This window comes from Geotrypetes seraphini, chromosome 2, assembly GCF_902459505.1.
Source record: "Geotrypetes seraphini chromosome 2, aGeoSer1.1, whole genome shotgun sequence".
NCBI lineage: Eukaryota > Metazoa > Chordata > Amphibia > Gymnophiona > Dermophiidae > Geotrypetes > Geotrypetes seraphini.
In genome coordinates, this window is record NC_047085.1 from 140416708 (window position 1) to 140441434 (window position 24727).

At 42.0% G+C, this 24727-nt stretch overlaps 1 protein-coding gene across 4 annotated transcripts in view; it reads left to right on the forward strand.

The window, feature by feature from the left end:
* Nucleotides 1-24727, forward strand: part of TMEM241 (transmembrane protein 241) — a 117816-nt gene that overhangs the window by 69164 nt on the left and 23925 nt on the right. For 2 of the 4 annotated variants that reach the window (XM_033933883.1, XM_033933882.1), the window contains 4 exons: nt 49-94; nt 777-812; nt 9272-9306; nt 16369-16438. In XM_033933883.1, coding sequence (XP_033789774.1) covers nt 49-94; nt 777-812; nt 9272-9306; nt 16369-16438 — 187 coding nt within the window. Of the gene's footprint in view, nt 1-48; nt 95-776; nt 813-9271; nt 9307-9415; nt 9718-16368; nt 16439-24727 lie in introns of those variants that run through there. The other 2 variants (XR_004538349.1, XM_033933884.1) reach the window with 2 other exon arrangements.

Consider the following 24727-nt stretch of genomic DNA (forward strand, 5'->3'; position numbering starts at 1 on the left):
GTATCTATTGAGTAGATATCCAATTATGAATTGATATTTCTATTACAGGAGGCTACAAATCATTTCAGAAGTCCCATAAATCAACTGTCCTAAGGTAACATTTGTAAATGCCTCATAATTGGCTTAAATTAAAATTAATTGGATGGTAGGTGCCTACCTCTTTCAGGTAGGCACTAGTCCAAGGCGCCTACCTGAAAGTAGACATTGTTAAGGGGTGGATATTGGGCGTATTTGTAATGTAGGTGCCTGTTTTAGACTTAGGTACCGGTATTTAGGCCAAGAAAACCCTAGCACAAATAGGGTGCGCCTAAAGTTAGGATGCCTACTGGCACCTAAGTCCACTTTAGGCGCTATTCTATAAATAGTGCCTAACTTAAGATTGACATATGCTAACCGCCGCATTCCTCTTTACCTATGTTTTATGCACCGTTTGTAGAATAAAGGCCTCAGTGTATGCTGGTTCATGCCCTTGTTCTGTGATTTTTAATGTACAGCACTGCGTGCGTCTGGTAGCACTATAGAAATAAGTTCACTCATGCTATAAAGCCAGTAGCATCACAATAGGAACACTTTTAAGTTACATTCTAAATTTGACTGTTTTTTTTCAAATTAGAAATCTATTGAATCCTTCCTTTTTTGGTGGAAACTTATTACACATTGTAATCTCTGCAGAGAGCCATTGTTATGTGTAATCTGGTACAGCATAATATTCTTCTATCTTCAGTAATGTATTTTGTAGTTCATATTTACTGTTTTATGCATCTTTTTTTTTTCAGTGACCTTGACCAACAATATATAAACTATATTTTCAGGTAAGATCGGTGAAAACATGTGTACTGCTAGCCTCGTGAGTTGACCAGTGTTCAATGAGCTGTTTAAGGAATTACACTGCTTATTCTCCCACGTTGATACTCAAATATCGAGTAGCCAAAGACTGTAAGCAATGCTTACATGATTAATTGTAAGCAGCATCCAGACTTCGAGGCTGCTTTCGACACTCCACTCCCCTCCTCTGACAGGTCTCTGTGTCCTGCCCTCTCTTCTTGCATACTGGACTATGATCCAGCGCATGTGCAGAGTGCCCCATAATGGCCCAGTGATGTGCTGCTTGTGCCACTATGTGTGGCTAGCAACAGTGGGACCTGGTACTTTAAATAGAGCAAGGTGAGTGGAAGGGAGGAAAAAGGATAAGCTGCAACAGTGGAGACCTGAAGGGCAGTTTTGCTGTATTGCTAGCACTGACCTTAAACATAAGATTGAGCAACAAGTTATTTTGTTGTGTTGTTTTTTTTGTTCCTGAGTAATAAATGTTCTTTCTTAATTGCCTATGCTATGAAAGTATAGAAAATGGCTATCATTCCCCTCAAACTTTGTTTTTATGTCCAGGACATTGACATTTTGAAATTTACCTTTTTTGCAGAACATTCCAGATCAATTCCAAGCTGAGTATACTAAGGGGCACTTTTGGCATCTGGCCTCATGCAGTGGGAGTCCACCAGGACAGTTAGGGAAAAATGCTTGAGTACCTGAATAATTTGTGATCCGCATAGAATTGTAGGATATGCGGAATATAAATAATTTTTTTTAAAAAGCATGCCAATCACAAATCTGAAGAAGCGTCACCAAGCTTTTTCCACCTTCTTCACCCATCAAGATGGGTTCTGCTTCTGCCACACTGTGACCAGTCTGAGGCAAGTGGAATTGTCTGTAACATGAAAGAGTGGCGTCACTTTATGGACAGCTCATCCAGGAGCATCAAAGCTGTATTGCTCCTTAACAGGAACAAGTATCAGTCTCTTCCACTGGCTTGCTCAGTGTACCTCAAAGAGGATTACAACAACATCAAGACCTTACTAGACGCCTTGAAGTATGATGAGTACAGCTGGGAGGTCATGAGAACCTCCAAAATGGTGGCATTCCTAATGGGTCTCCAAGGCAGTTTTACCAAATTTCTCTGCTATCTCTGCCTTTGAGGCAGCAGGGACACAAAGGCACTGTATCAAAGGTGATCACTGTACCAAAGGTGATCCACAGCGGACAGAGTTCTTTATGGGGAGAAACAATGTCAAATGGGAACCACTGGTGGACCTCAGGAAAGTGCTGATGCCATCACTGTACATCAGATTGGACCTAATGAAGCAATTTGTCAGAGCTCCTAGATCAGGGGTGTCAAAGTCCCTCCTCGAGGGCCGCAATCCAGTCGGGTTTTCAGGATTTCCCCAATGAATATGCATGAGATCTATTTGCATGCACTGCTTTCATTGTATGCTAATAGATCTCATGCAAATTCGTTGGAGAAATCCTGAAAACCCGACTGGATTGTGGCCCTCGAGGAGGGACTTTGACACTCCTGTCCTAGATAAAGAGTCGGTAACTTTCAAGTACCTTCAAGACATCTTTTCTAATCTGTCTGAGGCACAGATAAAGAAGATCCTGGAGTGCAATGAACTTCCCAAGAAGCTAACTAGGAACAGCTTGGGACAGCATTGTCGTAGTGGTTCAGGGCTTCCTGGGCAATCATAAGGCCAAAAATTGCATGGAGTTAGTTGAGAATCTAGTGAAGAATTACACTAAAATGGGCTGTAGGATGTCTCTCGTAAGTCCTTGATGCTCACCTTGAGACATTCAAGGAGAACATAAAAGCATTCTCAGGAGCAAGGTGAGTTCTTTCACCAAGATATACTGGACTTTGAACACAGCTACCAAGAACAATATAATGAGAACATGATGGGAGACAACATCTGGGGGCTGATTCGTGAAAGTGACTTACAATATAATTGCAAATTTCAAAAAATTACACACTTCTAAATTTTCTGTGGTCATCTTTGTAGAACTTCAATATAAATACATGTTAATTGTGATTCATATGTTGCTCTTTTATGATGTTATAAGATAGAAAAGAGGAAAATTTGGTGTTTTCATGTTTTAAATAGGTAAATTGCAAAATTTGACTAACCTAGTCACAAAAGCAAAGTTTTCTATACTTTTTAGACATGAGTGATTAGGAAATTGCACTTTATGTTCAGGAAAAAAAATTGTGTTATTTAAGAAACTGGTCGTAGACAGCCTAAGTTTTCAAAGGAGGCTGAAGGTAGGTGTAGGAACAGCAAACAGGTAACTGCATCTATACTAAGTAGCTAGAACAGAGCAGTGCTGTGTTTTAATTCTTGTGCTTAATCCCTTAAAAGCAGCCATTTCATTTCCAAAGCTCTGATCAGATCCATTCTACTTAAGAAGTGTGCAACAGAGAATGACACAGTCCTGTAATCCACATGATTCCATAAACTTGACCGTTCTCTGTTTTAAAAGTGTTTCCATTAATTTGCTTACCACAGAAGTCAGACTTAATGGCCTGTAATTCCCTACTTCTTTCTTACTTCCACTTTTGTGGAGAGGGACCACATCTGCCCTTCTCCAGTCCTCCAGTACTACTCCCGACTCTAGAAACTCATTGAAAAGGTTAGTCAGGGAAGCCACCAGAACTTCCCTAAGTTCCTTCAGCACCCTCTGATGTACACCATCCGTCCCAATCGCTTTGTCTACCTTTGTTTTAGCTAGCTCCTCACGAACACAACCCTCTGAAAATCGATCAGGGTCTAATACTCCTCATTCCCTATTCACGTTTGTCTTCTGCGGTCCCGCTCCTGGCACTTCAGCCGTGAACACAGAACAGAAATATTTGTTAAGCAATTCAGCCTGTTCTTTATCAGCTTCTACATATTCCTCCCCTTCCCCTTTGAGTCCCACAATGCCACTTTTGCACTTCTTCCTATCACTAATATATCTAAAAAATGTCTTGTCTCCCCGTTTTACCGTGTCAACTATTTTTTCTTCCATTTGCATCTTTGCTTTCCTAACTACACAACCAGCTTCTCTTAGATATTTTTGCCTGTCTTCCTCTTTCTGTGATCTTTTGTAGTTTATGAAAGCTAACCTCTTATTCCTTACCTTCTCAGCTACTACTTTTGAGAACCAAAGCGGCCTTCTTTTCCTCTTACTTTTACTTGCTTGCCTCACAAAAAGGTTTGTTGCCCTTACAATTGTTCCTTGCAGTTTTGCCCAGCGCCTTTCCACTCCTTCCAGACGTTCCCATCCAAACAATAATTCCTTGACGTAAGTTAGTTTTTTTAAAGTCTAGAACCTTTTGAATGAACCCTCTCTATACCCATCTTAATATTAAACCATACCATGCAGTGATCACTGGATGCCAGATGATCACCCACTGTAACATCGGAAACACTTTCCCCTTTGTAAGCACTAAGTCAAGTTTGGTTCCATTACCAACTGCTGGAACAGTTCTCCTTGTAAAGAATCCAGAATCTCCCTACTTCTAGAAGACCCCGCAATAGGGATACCCCAATCAAAATCCAGCATGTTAAAATAACCTATTAACAAGAATTCCCCCTTTTTAGATATATTCTGAATGTCTACTATTAAATCTTTATCTACTTCTTTTGTCTCTGAAGGAGGCCTGTATATCACACCAATGCAAATATATTCACCATTCCCTCTTTCCAAATTGATCCACAGTGCCTCTTCCTTGCCCTGCAGATCCTGCAATTTGTATGCACCGCCTCCAATTGTATACAAATCTTTTAAATGCATGTTTGTTGCAGGTTTCCTGAAAACCAGACTGGCTGGGTATGTCCTGAGGACTGGATTGAGAACCACTTCTTTTTTTTTTTTAACAGACTTGCATGGTCTGTGTCCCATATGCGGTGATTTGGTGTAAGATGGGCTGGGGAGGGCATCAATGGGAACTCTACTAACTTGGAACATGAGGCTGTTACTGACCAGACTTTATGGTAGATATCCTGTAAATAAGATGATTGGATAGGCTGGAGAGAGCTTGGACGGCAACTTCAGCATTTGGAACCTAGGACAATACTAGGTAGAAATATCAAAGAAGAGACAAGTTAATTTAATCATGTATTTTTAATGGGTATAACTAATGGGCATACTGGATGGACTGTTCTGTTCTTTATCTGCCATCATTTACTATGTTACTATGTAAAGGTATCACAGGATAACAAGAACGATGTTTGGTGTGTATGCAAACAATAAAGCAATAACTTAAGATACCACCGGTACAGAACATTGCAATGGCTCAGATGCTCAAAAGAGGTCAACTTACACGTGCAAAACTATTACAAGAAGCAAGGAAATATGAATCATTAACAAAAGCATTCCAATGGCCCAAGGGGCTCCTCCCTTCCCCCCCCCCCCAATACAATTCAATACAGTCCATTCTCATTCCAAAACCATTGGACCGCAATTCAACTCTAACTAGCTGGGTGTATCTTGAGGACTGTGTTAGGAACCCTAGGTCTACTACTGCTATAAATAATCACTTATATAGCGCTGGTTGGAACTGGAGGTGGAACATGTGAGGCCATATGTCTGGGGTTTTACCACTCAAAATATGGTAACCCTAAGATAAAGTTCAAATCGCCCATCCAGTCTGCCCATCCAGAGCATCCACTATTTCCTCCTTTCCCTGAGAAATCCCATATCCATGTCCCATGCTTTCTTGAATTCAAACAGTCTTTTATCTACACCACCTCCACTGGGAACTATTCCTTGCATATACTACCGTTTCTGTAAAAAAAAAAGGTATTTTCTTAGATTATTCCTGAGCCTATAACATCTTAACTTCATCCCATGCCCTCTCATTCTGGAGTTGTCCTTCATTTGAAAAAGGTTCACACCTGTACATTAATGCCATGGAGATATTTATTTATTCATTTAATTTTCTATACCATTCTCCCAGGGGAACTCAGAACGGTTTACATGAATTTATTCAGGTACTTGAGCATTTTTCCTTGTCTGTCTCAGTGGGCTCACAATCAGTATAATGTACCTGGGGCAATGGGGGGATTAAGTGACTTGCCCAGGGTCACAAGGCGCAGCGTGGGTTTGAACCCACAACCTCGGTGCTGAGGCTGTAGCTTTAACCATTGCGCCACACTTTCAATCATATTCCCTCTTGCTTACCAGAGTATGCATATTGAGGTCTATAAGTCTGTCCCCATACGCTTATGACAGAGACCGCTGACCAATTTTGTAACTGCTCTCTGGACTGACTCCATCTAATTGATATATTTTTGAAGGTATGATCTCTAGAATTGCACGGTATTCTAAATGGGGCCTTACTGGAGACTTACACAAGGGCACTATCGCTTCTTTTTTTCCTTACTGGTCATCCTCTTGCCATATACTCGAGTATCTTTCTGGCTTTGACCATCACCTTTTCTACCACTCAACGATCATCCAATATGATCACCCCTAAGTCCTGCTCTTCTTTCATGTACCGAAGTACTTCACTTCCTATACTATACTGTTTGCTTGGGTTTTTGCAGCCCAAGTGCATGACACTTCATTTTATAGCATTAAATCTTAGGGCTCCTTTTACTAAGGTGTGCTAGCGGTTTTAGAGCGCGCTTAGCATGCGCTATAATGCCACACACGCTAAATGCTAATGCCTCCATAGAGCTTGCGTTAGTATTTTTTGTTTAGCGCGTGGTTAGCATGCACTAAAAACGCTAGCGCACCTTAGTAAAAGGAGCCCTTAGTTGCTAATTTCTGGACCACTCTTCAAGCTTCGCTATATCCCTCCTGATGCTATCCACACCCTTCAGGGCGTCTACCCTATTACAGGGTTTGGTATCATCCACAAAAATACAAACCTTACCAGAAAGTCCTTCTGCAATATCACTCACAAAGATGTTAAAAAGAGCCGGCCCAAGGACAGATTCTTGTAACACTCTAATGATAATATCCTTTTCTTCAGAGCAAACTCAATTTACCACTACCCTCTGTCTCCTTCCATTTGTAAGCCCCTTTGGCTTTAGCAGGGGTGGCAAGCAGGGAGAGTGGAAGAAAAAGTTGGGGGGGGAATGAATGGAGTATATTGGGTGGCAGGGTCGGCTTCGGGGGTGGGGAGGTAGGGAGAAATCAGTAGTGGTGGCTTCAGAGGGGGACAGGCAGGGAGAGAGGAAGAAAAAGTTGGGGAAATGGAGTGTGTCGGTGGCAGGGACGGCTTCGGGGGTGGGTGAGGAGGCAGGGAGAAATCAGCGGTGGTGGCTTCAGTGCGGGGGAGGGCAGGCAGGGAGAGAGGAAGAAAAAGTCAAACTCATGGAGGGACAGAGAGAGATGTTAGTTGGGGAATGGAATGAGGTCTAGAGGAGAGGAAGCATGCAGGAAGCAGAAAGAAAGAAATATTGGATGCACAATCAGAAGGAAATGCAACCAGAGATTCATGAAATCATCAGACAACAAAGGTAAGAAAAATGATTTTATTTTCAATTTAGTGATCAAAATGTGTCAGTTTTGAGAATTTATATCTGCTGTCTATATTTTGCACTATATTTGTCTATTTTTCTATAGTTGTTACTGAGGTGACATTACATATTTTAAAGTCATCTGCCTTGACCTCTTTAAAAAAAAACCTGAATATAATTGATAATTAACATTTTCTCTGTGTACAGTGTGCTTTGTGTTTTTATAATTTTATGGTTACCATTATGTAGTAATAAAATTATATTGTATGCATATGAAAAATGGATGGAAGAAATTGCATTACAATTATTATTATTATGGGGGTGGGGTCAGGGGTGGAGTATGGGTGAGTTGGGGAACAGCTGGGGCGGGGTACTCAGTTGGTATTTGTTAGGTTTAGGGCATTGTTCTTCAACCTTTTGACACCTATGGCCCGGCGGAAATAAAATAATTATTTTTTGGACCGGCACTTGAAGATCATTAGGCTAAGTCGTGTCCATCTTCACTCAATCTCAGCCCCAGACCCCGCCCCCATAATAGTACTAATTGTAACACCATTTCTTCCATTCATTTTTCATATGTATACACAATATAATTGTATTAACAACACATAATGGTTAACCACAAAATTAAAATACACAAAGCACACTGTATGCTTTTTAACATTCATTCCTACCAGAAAACAGATAACCCCATGCAAATGCAGGACCAAAAACTAAAAGTACTAATATTTACAAACAAACCCTAAGATGCAAGACTCTGCAAGCAGTACGACCCCAGAGGAAAAGAAACAAATGCATTTCTTCCTGAACAGACAAATCAATCACTAAATAAAAAAAATAAAAGAATTTCCCCTACTGTTGTTGTCTCTCTCCCTCCATGTGCCTTGCCTTCTGGCCTGCCCCCTGGTGTTATCTTCAGGCCGGTCCACGGTGCAATCAAATCGGCGTCTTTGGGCCGGCTCTCTGAGTGCTACATTGCACAAAGCTGTGGTCAGCGGCTCCTCGTGCGCATCCCGCGCCTCATCTGGAAGCCTTCCCTCTGATGTAGCGAAGTCAGAGAGAAGGCTTCTGGTTCAGGCGCAGGACGCGCCTTTTCCCACGGCTTAGTACACTGCAGCACTCAGGGAGCCGACCCAAAGACACCGCGTTAATCGCAGTGTGGACCGGTGGCTAAAGAATGCAGTCTTGGGCCCAATGGACATGCCGGCCCTGTGGACCGGCAGAAAATTTCTACGTACCAGCACCGGTCCATGGACTGGTGGTTGAAGAACACTGGTTTAGGGGGTAATTGGCTTGAAAAGGTTGAGAAACACTGGTAGAGCCTATGTTCACAATAAAGAAAGTCAGCAAAAATCGAGACTGAAACAGGCGCCTGATGAGACAGGCGCCTAGAGAAGTGGTGATGAGACAGGCGCCTGATGAGACAGGCGCCTAGAGAAGTGGTGCCTGCCGCAAATCAATCACGAATGGGCACTGCTTAGAGAATTGTGGCTAGCAAGGACCCTAGGCGCCAGAAATTTAGGTCAGGGTTTTACAGGCTTACATTTCTGGTGCCTAGGATCCTTGTAGAATCGCAATCTGGCACCACCTTAAACACTCCCACTTTCGGGCTTTGGTATCACTAGGTGCTAGGTGCCATGAACTCGGGTGCTAATCCTGGAGAGCGCCTAGTGGTGCCTAATTTTTTAAAATCCATTTTAAATTGTTTTTTTAATGGCGCAATCAATTTTTGCACCACTTAAAACCAATTAAACACTTAAGTTAGGCACCAAACTTTCAGCTTTTTTGAGAATCTGGCCCCAAATATTGGGCACATGGGCCAGCAAATATTAGAGAAAAAGTTGAATCCAAATACAGTACCGATTTCTCAGGTGAATGGAAAACTGAATTTTTCAAAATTAGTCTTTTTAGGGGACAATGTTTTGTTTTCTTTGCATTTGTCTTTTCAATCTATTTTGAAATGTTCTTCTTTTTTTTTTTTTTTTTCCAAGCATTGTGCTTTTGAGCGTTGCATCACATCCCACAGGTAACTCAAACCAAAGACTTTAACAAAGTGTATTATTTCAAAATCTGTCCAAATCTACTTAATCTGTTGAAATGATGTATCTCCATAACTGTGTTTTGTCATGTTTCAGTTGTCAGATACTGCTAAAAAGATGTGAACATCTGGGGCAGAACTGCATGCCAATGTTTACACAGCTGTCTGTACCTGTTAGAAAGTCCACAGAGAGAGAACACAGCTTGTGACTGTATGCTGGCTGACTTTGTGGTGGGAATTAGGCCTGGGACTGACTGAATGAAAACAAAACAGGAGAAGAAACCCTTTTAACTAGTTCCTTCTGAACAAAATACACTTTATCCTTGTTCATTAAAATAAAGTTGCACATACTTGAAAAACAGAGAGAAGGTTTTCAAGTAAAATGTGTAATGAATTGTTTCTATGTCTCTGGAAGCTAGGGACTCTTGAGGCCAAGTATAAAATGAGACTCCTCCAGACTCAGCTTGGAATCGGATAAGTGCTACTATTGAGAAGAATCTGAGACTCCTTGTAGGTAAATGGATCAGTAGTTCTCCTAGACCTAACCTAAACAGCAGGACCCTAAGTCAAGAATGGCTTCCAGTCTCTGATAATATAAAGTTATCAGGCTAGCTTTGAATGTCTTATTACCTCTCAAGAGTTCCATGTTTTTGAATAAAAGACTAAGGTGCCCTGCAGCACTCGGTTACTGTTTCCTTGCTCCACCATACGAGCCATTTGGAATGAATATTTTAGATATATAGGGGTAATCCCTGTAGAAGAGCCCAAAAAGCAGCAGTTAGTGGGTGGCAGGGAAACTATGGCAGTCAGTGCCTAACGAAACAGCTAAGCTTTTTCTTTTCTCAGGAGAGAAATAAATGTGGAAGAATGGGGTGAGGACAGGAGGGCAGGCAGACATAATATAGCTAACTTCGGACACCGACCATAGAATAATAGAAGTGTACCCACAAGACTACAAAATACAAATAGTGTGCAGAGACAATAAACAAGAAGTAGGCCTAGCCATCCTAGCAAAAAACATCATAAACATTGCCCTTCAAGACAAAACCTCCACCCCCCACCCATGGATCTACTCGCCTGCCAACTTTTGGGTCCCACTCTCAAAGGAACCATAACCTGCCTCCTCTGCTGCATAACACCAGGAAAATGAAACACAGCAAAACCAGAATTCGAATAATTTTTACTCAGAAACTCCCTTGCATCAATGTACAACCTACTCCTAGGAGATCTTAACCTCCACCTCGAAGACAAATCTTCCAAACAATCAGAAAGTCTCTTATTATGCCTCAAAGCCCTATCCTACAGAATCCTAGATCCACAAACCACACACGAAAAAGGCCACCAACTTGACATAGCAGCTTTCATGACCCAACAACCCACCACACCAGAAATTCAGGTTTCAGGTTTATTCAAAAATTTGATATATCACCTTATTAAAAATTCAAAGCGGTTTTACATAATATAAAAACAAAATATAATAAGAACGTACATTAAAAACAAATTACAAACAATGCTACAAACAATCAAACGCACTGACAAACATTAACTTACCGATACAAGATGGAGAAGGGCAGAAATACAATTTGTATAAAGAAAAAGAGAGGAAAGGGGGATCAAGACAAAAGGAAGGGGAACAAAATATAAAAAGTCTAGAATAATGTAAAATAAGCTAAAATGATTAAAAGATGGCAAGGAACTGATTTCCATTACCGTCCTTAAAAGGACTATTATACACCATATGCGTCCAGAACCAGAATGAAAGAAGTTATCCTGCCGTTGTATCGGGCGATGGTGCACCCGCATCTGGAGTACTGCGTCCAATATTGGTTGCTGTACCTTAAGAAGGATATGGCAATACTCGAGAGGGTTCAGAAAAGAGTGACACGATTGATAAAAGGTATGGAAAACCTTTCATATGCTGAAAGATTAGAGAAACTGGGGCTCTTTTCCCTGGAGAAGTGGAGACTTAGAGGGGATATGATAGAGACTTACAAGATCATGAAGGGCATAGAGAGAGCAGAGAGGGACAGATTCTTCAAATTTTCAAAAACTACAAGAATGAGAGGGCATTCGGAAAAATTAAGAGGGGACAGATTCAGAACCAATGCTAGGAAGTTCTTCTTCACCCAAAGGGTGGTGGACACCTGGAATGCGCTTCCAGAGGGTGTGATAGGACAGAGTATGGTATTGGGGTTCAGGAAGGGATTGGATAATTTCCTGAAGGAAAAGGGGAAAGAAGGGTATAGATAGAGGATTACTATACAGGTCCTGGACCTGATGGGCTGCCATGTGAGCGGACTGCTGGGCATGATGGACCTCTGGTCTGACCCAGCAGAGGCACTGCTTATGTTCTTTAAACAGAAAAGCCTTTAAGTTACTTTTAAATTTATCAAGGGATGTAATTTCTCTTATATAATTTGGTGCTAAATTCCAGATGGTAGGGGCCTTGACAGAAAAAATGCTAGTGCGCATAGTGTTAATGTATCTTAAAGAGGGGATGGATAGCAAGTTTTGATTAAATGAACGCAATGTACGATGGGGGGTTTAGGGGATTAATAGTCTGTTAATGAAATCAGGTTGGCTGGAAGTTTTGGTCTTGTAAGTTAGCAACATTATTTTATAGGAAATTTGATGATCTATATGATCTGGTCACGCACACTCTGGTCAGACCACTACATTTACAACTTCAAAGTCAACTGGGCACGGGGCAAAGCCAAACAAAAAATAACAAAACTTAAAACATAAGAACATAAGAATTTGCCTCCGCTGGGTCAGACCAGAGGTCCATCCCGCTCAGCAGTCCGCTCCCGCGGCGGCCCCTCAGGCCTATCACCTGTGCAGTGGTCCCTGACTATTCCTATAACCTAGCTCAACTCCTACGTGTACCCCTCAATCCCCTTATCCTCTAGGAACCTATCCAAACCTTCTTTGAAGCCCTGTAATGTGCTCTGGCCTATCACTGCCTCCGGAAGCGCGTTCCATGTGTCCACCACCCTCTGGGTAAAAAAGAACTTCCTAGCGTTTGTTCTAAACCTGCCCCCTTTTAATTTCTCTGAGTGCCCCCTTGTACTTGTGGTTCCCCACATTGTGAAGAATCTGTCCCTGTCTACCTTTTCTATGCCCTTCAGGATTTTGAAGGTTTCTATCATGTCTCCACTAAGTCTCTGTTTTTCCAGGGAGAATAGCCCCAGCTTTTTCAATCTATCAGCATAACGGGAAGTTTTCCATACCCTTTATCAGTTTAGTCACTCTTCTCTGGACTCCCTCAAGTACTGCCATGTCCTTCTTGAGGTATGGCGACCAGTACTGGACACAGTACTCCAGATGCAGGCGCACCATTGCACGATACAGTGGCATGATTTCTTCCTTCGTCCTGGCAGTGATACCCTTCTTAATGATACCCAATATTTGGTTTGCTTTCCTTGAGGCCGTCGCGCATTGTGCCTTCAATGTTGTGTCTACCATCACCCCCAGGTCTCTTTCAAGGTTACTTACCCCTAGCAGTGATCCCCCCATTTTGTAGCTGAACATCGGGTTCTTTTTCCCTATATGCATGACCTTGCATTTCTCTATGTTAAAGCTCATTTGCCACTTTTTTGCCCACTCTTCCAATATCGTTAGGTCCTTTTGCAGGTCCTCGCAGTCTTACGCGGTTCTAACCTTGCTGCAGAGTTTGGTGTCATCCGCAAATTTTATAAGCTCACATTTTGTTCCCGCCTCCAGGTCATTAATAAATATATTGAACAGGAGCGGTCCCAGCACCGACCCCTGCGGAACTCCGCTTGTGACCCATAGCCAGTCTGAGTAGTGGCCCTTTAATCCAACCCTCTGTTTCCTGCCTGCCAGCCAGTTTTTGACCCATCGGTGGACATCCCCCCGATGGATCAAAAACTGGCTGGCATATGAAACACACAAAAAGATCGACCCACCCAAATTCTGGAACAAAGTAGACACCATGATACAAGAAGGAAACCCAAAAGACTTCATTAACCACTGGTGCACCCTAAGCACTAACATCCTTGAAGACATGACACAACCACAAACAAAAACCAGAATCTGCAGATGCTCAGACAAATGGTTCGACAACGAACTACTGCAACTCAAATGACAATGCAGATGTCTCAAAAGAGAATGGAGAAAAAACAACCAGGGACATATAAAAACAACCTGGAGAGCATTGAACAAACAATGCAAACAAGCGCTAAAAGATAAAAGAAAGTCATACTACACCAATCAAATAGGCACAGAAATCCAAGACACCAAAAAGCAACTACTAAAGGAACTCACAGACACCAAACCCTTCCTAGCTACCAAAACTACCCTGACCCCCATAGCCAACCAACTGGCAGAATTCTTCAGAAACAAAATCTCAAATGCTAGAAATACCTTCATCGGGACACCAAACCACCTCGACAAAATTTCTCTATCACCCACAAAAAAAGAATCCTGTGCAAACTTCCAAGACATACAATGGCTCGACCTAGACGGACTCTACAAAAAATACAATCATGCGGCTTGCAACCTCAATCACTGTCCCCCATACCTGTTAAAATCTGCCAGCATTAGATTCCGCACCCACTTCTTGCAGTGGATCAATTACATGCTCAAAGAGAGCCAATTCCCACAAGATCTCACCAAGATAATCATAACCCCTATCCTGAAAGACCCTAAGGGAGCCACAGAAACATCCATTTACAGACCCATAGCCTCAATAATACCGCTATACGCTAAACTAATGGAAAGCCTCATAGCAAAACTCCTCACCAAATACTTAGAAAACCACAACATATTCAACCCCACGCAATCAAGCTTCAGAGGCCAATACAGTAAAGAAACACTACTACTCTCTCTCCTAGACACAGCCAAATGACACCTAAGCAAAGGCAAAAAATGCTGGTCATTCAACTTGATCTTACCACAGCATTTGACCTGGTAGATCACGACATCCTAGTACAAACACTGGAGGCAATAGGAATCATAGGCAGAGTCTACAATTGGTTTGAAATTTTCCCCCCTCAAGGAAATACAGAGTCAAAGCAAAGAAAGAACAATCAGAAACCTGGAAAAATCCCTGTCGAGTCCCCCAAGGCTCTCCATTATCCCCAACACTCTTCAACTTCTACATAGCCACACTTGGCACATGCCTAGACAATCTAGGCATAACTTCATATAGTTACACAGATGATATCACCGTCATCCTGCCTTTCGACCAATCCACCAATGACATAACAATCAAACTATACACAACAATAGAAACAATATCACAATGGATGAGAGACCACATATTAAAGCTAAACCAAGACAAAACCAAATTCCTACTTCTAGAAAAAAACAAAACCCCTACCATAACAAACCTAAAATTAAACTCCATCTTATATTCCTTACAACCCAACCTAAAACTGCTGGGAATAATGGTCCAGAAGGCATTCGCAACTTAGTTCAACCTAAGAAAAAATCCAAAAATACTTCAACAAAGAACAATTCAGACTTATGGTCCAGGTGCTAATCCTGGGACTTCTGGACTACTGTAATATCCTATATTTGTCATGCCCCGCCTAAACTTTAAAACAATTACAAACAATGCAAAACACATCTCTCAGACTGATATACTCGCTGAAAAAATATGATCACATTACCACTGCTTTCTGAGACTCACACTGGCTCCCAATACAAGCATGCATACAATACAAATTCTACTGCACCCTATTCAGAGCCCTAAATGGAACTGGTCCTAGCTACCTAAACAATCACCTAATCAGAAAAAAACACATCAAGACCAAAGAGAACACAGGCTCTCTTCACCCATCTCCCAGTAAAAGGCATACAAAGCAAAAAAATTATATGGCAAACTGCTAGCCACCAGAGCAGCAAAAATAGACCGCCACATCTCCAAGCTATTGACCAAGAAGACCAACTACAAAACATTCAGGAAAGAACTGAAAACTATGCTTTTCAAAAAATGTGTCAAATGATCTAACTAAACCTTATAAACCCTTCCCCAGATCCCATCGTTCATGCTATCCATCAATTCTTGTAAACTCATTCTGTCTGTTCAACTTTGTAAGCTCCCTGGGAATGCCCAGACCAGTTCTTTTTGTAAACCGCCTAGAACTGAAAGGTATTGGCGGAATAGAAAACAGTAATGTAATGTAATAATATAGAGCAAGATCCACTCATGAGGGAAAGCAAATGTGGAGCAGGGCAACAGGGATTTGATTTAGTGATTCTGCATGAATATCCATATTTGTACAATTTTAGCCATGAGAGGGAAGGAGGTGACAAATTCCTCCGTTATATCAATGAAACACGGCTCTCAAATATGGTTCATGCTTGTATACTTTAAAGTCAACAGCCTAAACAATATGCTAATGCTGACTTAAAATGAGTGATTTAGCTTGTTGGTTTTGTGATGCTGGCTACAGCATTGTGGTGCTGGGGGACCAGATTCAGATGTCATATTCATTGAGTTTGACTGTGCCTGAGCATGCCACAGAATTGGCAAGATCAAATCCAAGGGAAGGGCAAAGAAGGCTAATGCTGTTTCAATGGTAGCTCCTACTGGCAAATGAGGCATTGATTACTGTATCAGAGGAGATGGCCCTTCAGCTAGCTACAAGTCTCTATGGGTTGTGGAGAAAAGGCCATATATACTGTATAACCAGAAAGACAAAATACCCTACATGACTGTGTAGTTCACTTCTGTTATTATATGCTTTTGTGCTGTGATTCATTCCTGTTTCATAAATTTTGGAAAAATCTCTGGTTTAGCAAAGCCCTTCATGTAGTGAAATGCTTGTAGCAAGCACAGGTTCAGCAATTGGGTTTCTCTGCACCGAAAAGAAAGACAAGCCTTTGTACGCTGCGTAATATAACTCTGGAACAAATTATAGTCAAGAAAATATCATTTTAAACCATTAGAAATGTGGAAACTTTAGAAAATTGAAAAGTTATGCAGCTTGAAGGAATATTATACTAATGACCATTTAATTTGCCATTCCACAGTTGTACTTTTTGCCAGTTTTCCACTGAGGATGTTGTTATATCCTTTAGGTGATCTCTTTGATGTCATGAAGTTTCCATTTCTTTACTTGTACAGATTCCATAGTGGCTGCTGTGCCAGGTAATCTTTCTCTACCAATGGGGTACTGTATTCTATTTATCAACTTATAAGGATAAAGTAGTGTAGTTGCAGTGTTGGTCCACTTGAATATATAGGAAAAAAAAGATTAATAAAAGCAAAGAAAAGGAATGCTACCATTTTATTGAATTAAATATTTTTTGATTGACTTTCAAGAGTCATGCTATAGATGGGCATTTGTTTTCCTTCTGTTCACCTAGGGGTACATAACAAATGGTGGAAAATTTGAAGAGGTTTTATTAAACATAGTCAAAGGACAAAACACAGATGACAGTTTTGAAAATGTAAAATTATAATGCATGATAGGATCTTCAGGTTCTCTAATTTAGTATAGGGGCTACATTATCTTTAATCAGAGTTACAACCAAGGCCTGTTGTGGAGCAACTTATGAACGAAGAAAAGCACCAAGGGCCTCATAGAATGGGACAAAATGGTTCTCTTTATTGGTTGACCCGACACAGGCCGTGTTCTGGCACAAACACCTGCATCAGGTCAGTTAAGAAAAGCATAAGCATAACCCATGTCAGGTCAATCAATAAAGAGAACTCTTCTGTCCGATTCTGTGAGGCCTTGGGTGCTTTTCTTTGTTCACTGTTTTGGTGTATACTTTGATTCCCTTTCTTCATTGCTTTGTACACCAGCAAAAATGACCCATAACAGAATTTTAGATGGAAGATCATACAACCTCAGAAAAATCTTTGAGAACACTAGAGAAAATTAGTCTGTGACCTTTTACTAAAAGGGCACAAAGCAGATAACACACAAATTAGCACATGCTAACTGCTTCCACTGAAGCATGCAACTATTTCTGCAGTATCATGGTGGTTAGTGCATGCTAATTCACATGTTAACTGTATGTTTGTGATGGGGGCCATAACTAGGCAGAGAATGATCTGGGACTGCATACTTTAGTTAATGAACTGTACTTACCGCCTGATGTCACATTTGCAGTTAGTGCAGATTCACTTAGGCCCAAATTCTGTACACGACGTGCTGAAGTTAGGTGGCAGTATGTGCCCTACTGCTACCTGGCTAAAGGGGGCACGTTTAAAAAAAATTGAAGGTGCTGCTCAAAGGTGCCGGTCTCGCACCTATGGAGGTGCATAGGGATGCCTACGGATGCCTAAGGCCAGCGGGGGTGTGGTTTATGCCAGAAGTGGCCTTAAGCATCCATAGGCGTTCCTAGTGCCTCCATAGGCACAAGACTGGCCTACATTTCTACAAACGGTGCCAGTGTGTGATTGACACACGATTGTTGGCCATTTCTTAGGCAGCCGCTGATACCGACACCATTTATAGAATCCAGTCCTTAGTGCCTTCTCAGCAGGAGGCGCTAATGCATTCATGCTAATTGCAACTAGGTTTGCATGTGCTACTAGTGCAGTTTTCAGAGGACATGCTGGACAATTGGACAAGCTTTTTATAAAGCACTCACTTCTGTTACATCCCCTCCAGAGTCAACACGATAGGTTATTTTTCTGAACCTGCAAACCGGGTCTTACGGAAATCCACACCCTTTTTTCTTCTGCTCCTCCCACTTGGGTGAGGAATACAGAGCCTATTGCAGTTTTTAATTTCTGCAAGTGAACCGTGCAGAAATATTTTTTTTCGCTAATGTTCATCTCTTTTTGGTGGCTTAGTGCTTGAGACTCCTTTGGGACTCCTTCTCTGCCTGGGAAAAGATGCAGTTTCCGCAGAGCTGGACTGCAGCTTTACAGGGCATGTTTCGGGTGGACCTGTGGAGCCAGCCTGCTATGTGCCACCTTCGGAGCTCAGGGTCCAGTCCCCTGGCAGTGTGCTTACCTTCTGACCCTTAATCACAAGCTGTATGCACCCTGAGAAAGAGCCCTCAGGGTATCAGGGCACAGGCTGCTATTTCCTATCCTGAGTTGCGGGAGGAGGTTCAAAGGGGGTGGAGGTCTTGGTCAGGGTCTGTCGATTCACAGCCCGAAGATCCTGAAGATTAGAGAAAATTTGAGGCAGAAATTCCTTTCCTTTCACTGCAGCTGCACATGCAGAACTGACAGGCAGGCGCTTTGGAGACTAAGTACAGCCCATTACTTCCTATGGGAGAATCGTGGGGGGTCTGAAAACAGGGTTTTTAGTGATTTATGCAGGTAGGTGTCTGGTCTCCCACTTCCAAAAACCTTAAATCTCTATTTTTTAAACTTTATAGTTAGTCTCCACGGGCTGTTTTTAGTGAGAATTTCCTGGTGGTGGCCATCTTGAATCTTTATTGATCTTTTTTTCAACTTCTTTTTTCTGCTTCAAAATTCCCTAAATTTTATTTAAAATCATTTGGGATGGACTCCTCCACCTCTATTGAGTTGAATTCAGGTGTAGATTTATGCCGGTTTAATGGTGGAGGAGCGTCCATGTATCGTAGCACACGAGGGGAAGGTCAGGAGCTTCAGTCCTTGCCTCCTCTGGAAGACTCTGGAAGAGCGTTCCAGTTTTCTACCACTCTCTGGGTGAAGAACTTCTTTACATTTGTATGGAATCTATCCCCTTTTAACTTTAGAGAGTGCCCTCTCGTTCTCCCTACCTTGGAGAGGGTGAACAACCTGTCTTTATCTACTAAGTCTATTCCCTTCAGTATCTTGAAAGTTTTGATCATGTCCCCTCTCGGTTTCTTCTTTTCAAGGGAGAAGAGGCCCAGTTTCTCTAATCTCTCGCTGTACGGCAACTCCTCCAGCCCCTTAACCATTTTAGTCACTTTTCTCTGGACCCTTTTGAGTAGTACCGTGTCCTTCATGTACGGCAACCCCTCTGTTTAAATCAGTCTTCCTTCGCCATTTCACAGTGGACGCTATAAAGGAACTGAAATTAGAGACTCAGCCCTCCACATCTCAGCAAACCATCATGAGTCATTTTAATACTCTGATGTCCCTTTTCCGGCACATCTGGATCTCACAACTCTGGTTACTCAGCAGTGGGAGACTCCAGAGAGTTCCTTTCAATTCACTAAGTCCTTGGCTAAGCTTTCAGTGGTTATATGAGCAGCCAAAGATAGATTCGGTGGTGGATCAGATGACCCAATGCACTACTCTCCTGAGTGAAGGAGGAGTGATGTTGATTTTCATGACCATAGAGTGGATGTGGTCTTGAAGAAGCCTTTTGAGGATCCCTCAGTGGCAGAGGATGCCTGTCCCCAGCTGGTGCTCAAGGGGGTAGATTATATTGCAGATGACTTATAAGGGTTTTGAGCAAGGTTTCAGCTTATGCTATATTAGCTCGCAGAATGCTGTCGATTTGCTACTCGGCAAGAGATTCAGCCTCCAAGGCGACTCTCAAAAGACTCCCTTTTTAAGGGTCAAATTCTTTTTGGCAAAGGGCTAAATGACCTAATGGCCAGTGTGGTTGACCACCATCCTCAGTCCCTCCTGGATAATAAGCCTCAACCTGCTCCGGGAGGAGGTTGCTGTAATTTAATCTCTACTCAGGTTTCGCCTACTTTCCAGGGGCTCATCTGCCCAGAGATTTCCCAGAGCTATACTATATCTATACTTTTGATCTATACTATACTTTCCATCTATGCTATCTGTATACTATATCTATACTTTCCAGGGGGCTCATCTGCCCAGAGATTTCCCAGAGCTATAATATATCTATAGCTATACTATATCTCATCTGCCCAGAGATTTCCCAGACAACACTATAGCAACCCAGCAGGCTTCAGGTTCTCGCACCAGCCCCATGTCCAAGTAGTCCCAATGATGCTAGGCCCTCAACTGTGCTTACTTGCATTGGAGTCTGGCTGTCGAAGCTCTTCCTGGAGCAGTAACAGATCTCCTCAGATGTTGTGTGCTGTACTTCACACCGGAGGGACACAAGAGAGTCTTCTTTAGTCTCCCTTCTGATTTGTTTTTTGTCTCTCCTGTGGGAAAGCTGGAGAAGGTGCTAAAATTTGAGGAGGTTCTTGGGCATTCAAGCCGTAGGGCCAGTTTCCAAAAGCTAATTGGGCACAGGCAGATACTCCTTGTACTTCATTGTGCCAAATAAATGCTCAGAGGGCTGCATGCCCATCTTGGATCTCAAGTCAGTCAATGCCTTTCTGTGGGTTCTGCACTTTCACAAGGAGACAGTGCGTACTGTCATGGCTGCAGTGACTCCGGGGAATTTCTTGCTTCTCTGGATCTGGCAGAGGCTTATCTTCATGTTCCCATATTCCCAGGTCACCAGAGGTTCAGTAGCATTTCCAGTTTGCAGCCCTTCTGTTCAGGTTGGCAATGGTCCACTTACCTTCACCAAAGTGGTGATGGTGGCTCATCTCCGCACAACAGGGGTCCAAGTTCATCCCTATTTGGATGGCTTAGAACGCCATCCAGACTGGAATGTGAGCAGGTGGTGGAGACTGTGGTGTTTCTTCTGCAATGCTTGGGCTGGATTGACAATTTCAAAAAGGTCTAGCTACAGTCATCTCAGACATGGAAATATCTAGGAGTTCGATTTGACACGTTCCAAGAACATGTTTTTCTTCCCGAGCCTCGCAATCTAAAACTCCAGAGGCACATCATAGATCTATTGGTGCTTCCGAGCCCTACTGCTTGGCAGTATCTTCAGATATTAGGGTCCATGGCAGCCTTTCTGAACATTGAGCCCTGGGCCAGAGTTCACATGTTGCCTTTACAGCAGTTCCTTCTGTTCTGATGGTCCCCACAGTGTCATTTCCTTCAGATGCCCCTTCCCTGGACAGAATCAGCATGGTGCAGTCTGAGCTGGTGGACTCAGGGAACTGCTGTCAGCAGGGGCATGCCTCTCCAAGACATGTAGTGGCTTATTCTCATGCCAGGTGAGAGTCTCACAGGCTGCAGGGGTTCATTGCAGGGATTGTTCCATCCAAGACCAGTGGACTTTCCGTCAGAAAGGCTGGTTGATCAACTGTCTCAAGCTAACAATGCGGCCGGTGCTAAGAACTCTGCAGAACACCCTGGAGGGAAAAGCAGTACAGGTGTGTTTCCAACAATGTCACAGAAGTAGCATACATGAATCAGTAGGAGGTCACCAGAAGTGTTCCTGTAAGTCAGGAGGCTCAAATGCTGTTCCAGTGGGTGAAAGTGCTCCTTCAGGCTCTTTCCACGGCACAAATGGCTGGTGTCAAAAATGTGCAGCAGCCTTTCTCAGTTGCCAGAACACTGCAGTAAGATTACTTCATCACTGTTCTAAGTTCAATCACATCACACCACTTGTAAAATCAGAACACATCCTTCTGGTGTCACCAGATTCTATTGAGTGGTCTTCCCTTGTTTTTACATAGTCTTTTGGTTCCATACTCACCACAAAGAACACACAACAGCAGTTATTAATCGTTTCTTCATTCCGACAACTTTTCCTCAATTTCCATGGCTCCTACTCTCTGGAATTCTTTGCCTTTTTATCTTCGTTCAGAAAAATCATTTGCAACCTTCAAGTTACAATTAAAGGCATACTACTTCTCCTTGGCCTTTAGCTATTAATTTACTTCCTTTTAATGGCTGCTTTTCTCAAAAGTTGCATTCCTGGCTTTATGAAATTAGGCAGAACTGAATTCTCTGTTTCCTCCCCTACCATATTGTTCAACCCTTTCCACAAACTTTTTATTATTATTGTAATCCACTGATTCCCTCTTTCCTCATGTTCTCAATTGTTTTTACGTTTTGTTTTACTTTTTTGTTTTCTACCCTATTTCATTTTTAATTTGTTTATTTTAAATTTTAAATCTTTTATTGTAAACCGCTTAGATTACCTCCTGGTTTTAGATTTGCGGTATATTAAATAACTTGGTCTTGGTCTCTCTCGCAGACTGCATTTCGTCTCATTTTGAATCGGTAGGGTAGACCAACAGGTAGCTTAGTTCTTGATTTGTTGGTTCAGCCATGGCCAGCTGAGGAGCTCCTTTATGTCTTTCTGCTGTAGCCAGTGATAGGTTCAGTCATCCGCAGGATAGCGACTCATCTGGGCCTCATGATACTAGTGGCCTCGAAGACCGTAGTATGGAGATCTGGTCTGTCTTCAGAGAGACAAGAAGCTCAGGCTTCCTTTTCATCACATCCTTCTCAGTCAGGGACTTATTCCTGTGGAGAACCCCCTCCGCTTTGGTCTTACAGCATGGTTCTTGAGCCCAAGGCCTTGATTCAAAGAGGCTACTCAGTCGTGGTCTTTGCCACCCTTTTGCAGTCAAAGAAGGCCTCTGCTCTGGCAGCTTAAGCCAAGGCTTGAAGTGCTCCCATTCCGGTGGTCTTAGCCTTCCTGCAGGCTGGTCTACAAATAGATCTAGCAGAGGCTTCCTTCAAAGTTCAGGTGGCAGGCCTTTCCTGTTTCAAGGTTCACAGCAGTTCCAGCTCGCTTACGTCTTGTCCGCATGTGGACAGATTTCTTAAGGGGGGCACTTCACTTGTGGCCACTCCTGTGACAGCCTTTTCCTAGCAAAGAATGAAGGCTACAGAATTTTCTGGCATGCGGTGAGCACATTTGTCTTTTCTATTAATAAGCTTACAGTAGTGATTATGGACAGTCTTTGGGTAGTTTTATTCAAACTGGATACATTGGTCTCCAAATCTTTGGATATTGCAGCATTACTTGGTGACATGGAACCAAGAGTTCTGCTCTAAAGATTGTATTGAAAGACAAACTAAAGTTGAAGGGGATGCTACAGAAGTTCAGAAAGTTAATGCTTCTCTCATATAAAATGATGTTACATTATTAATTTGAGCAGATGGAAAAATCAACATAGGTATTTATATCTTTGCCTTCTGAACTTTCCCAAGCCTCTGTAGATTGTTTCAAGAGAGCTCTTTTAAACATACCAAAATATATTTTAAATATTAAAGTGGAAACTATGCCACTGATATGAATAGGATATGCTAACTCCCATGTAGTAGGTCTGCTATTGCAGAAAGTAGCTATGGGGAGAGGTCTGTGAGAAATGCAGGCTCTCTTAACACATTGGATTCAACAGCTTTTTCTTGGAAGTCTGATTTATCTATTGTCTTTGAGCAAGTAAGCCATGTCATGATTATGTTGTTCAGGAAATCTGAAAAACCAGATTATCCAGATGTTGCAAAAGTTACTCCAGAATAAGAACTTCTTTTTTCTTCATTATCACTGTAAATGTCTAAAGTTTAGTGAATGAATTACTTGTTTTTAACTATGGAGCAGTTGAGGGTTTTTATTGATTGATCACATTTTCTTCTGTTAATGCTGCATCTTTGAATATTTGGTAAGAGGAAGATTCTTTTTTATACTGATGCCTCTTCTTGATTTGTACTTTTTTTCCCCCTGCCTGATTTTCTTCATCCCCCTATAATTACATAGAAACATGATGGCAGATAAAGGCCAAATGGCCCATCCGCAGCATCCACTATCTCCTCTGTCTGTAGTCTAATGTGAAATGCATCTAGTTCAGTGGTCCCCAACACCAGAATTTGACTATAAATTTGTTTTGTTAAATAACAAGTGAGAAATCTGGGATTGATGTGTTGCTAAGAAATAGGCAAATTCATTCTAAAGTTATAATTAAACAATGAAATATTTAGGTGTGCTATATTCAGCTGTGAATTTTAGTGTTCATTGTGTTAATTACATGAACACTGTCAGATGTGTCACAAATAAAGAGAGTTTGAGAACCACTGGACTAGATGCATTTCACATTAGACTACAGACAGAGTAGATCGTGGATGATGCGGATAGGCCATTTGGCTTTTATTTGCCGTCATGTTTCTATGTAATTATAGGGGGATTAAGAAAATCGGGCAGAATAAAAGTACAAATCAAGAAAAGGTATCAGTGCAAAAAAAGAAATCTTCCTCTTACCAAATACTCAAAGATGCAGCACTTTATTTCTTAAGCAAGATTAGCTTGTGGTGATGATTGTAAATGTGCACACATTACAAAGGGACACTCCTAAACTTACTTCCATATAAATTCTGAATTGTTTTGGATCAGGTCACTAGGTTCAAGTGTAGGGGGGGGGGGGGTTTTCACCTTCACCTCCTTGACATAAAATGAGTATGAATAGCTTTAAACGGAAGGCTATTGGTGAAAATAAGGATGTCTGAGCATATTTTATATTTTGGATTTAACTTGCACTTTTCCAGTAGCAGCTAAAAGTGAGTTACACTCAGGTACAGGACATGTTTCCTTATCCCTGTCAGTCTAAGTTTGTATTTGATGCAATAGAGCAGTGATCTTCACTAATTTTTAAGTCAGAGCCAGTTTGGATCCAGTAAGCTGAAGGAGAACCATTAAATATCTTCCCATGCAAGGTCATGACACTGCTGACCAGTTTGTGT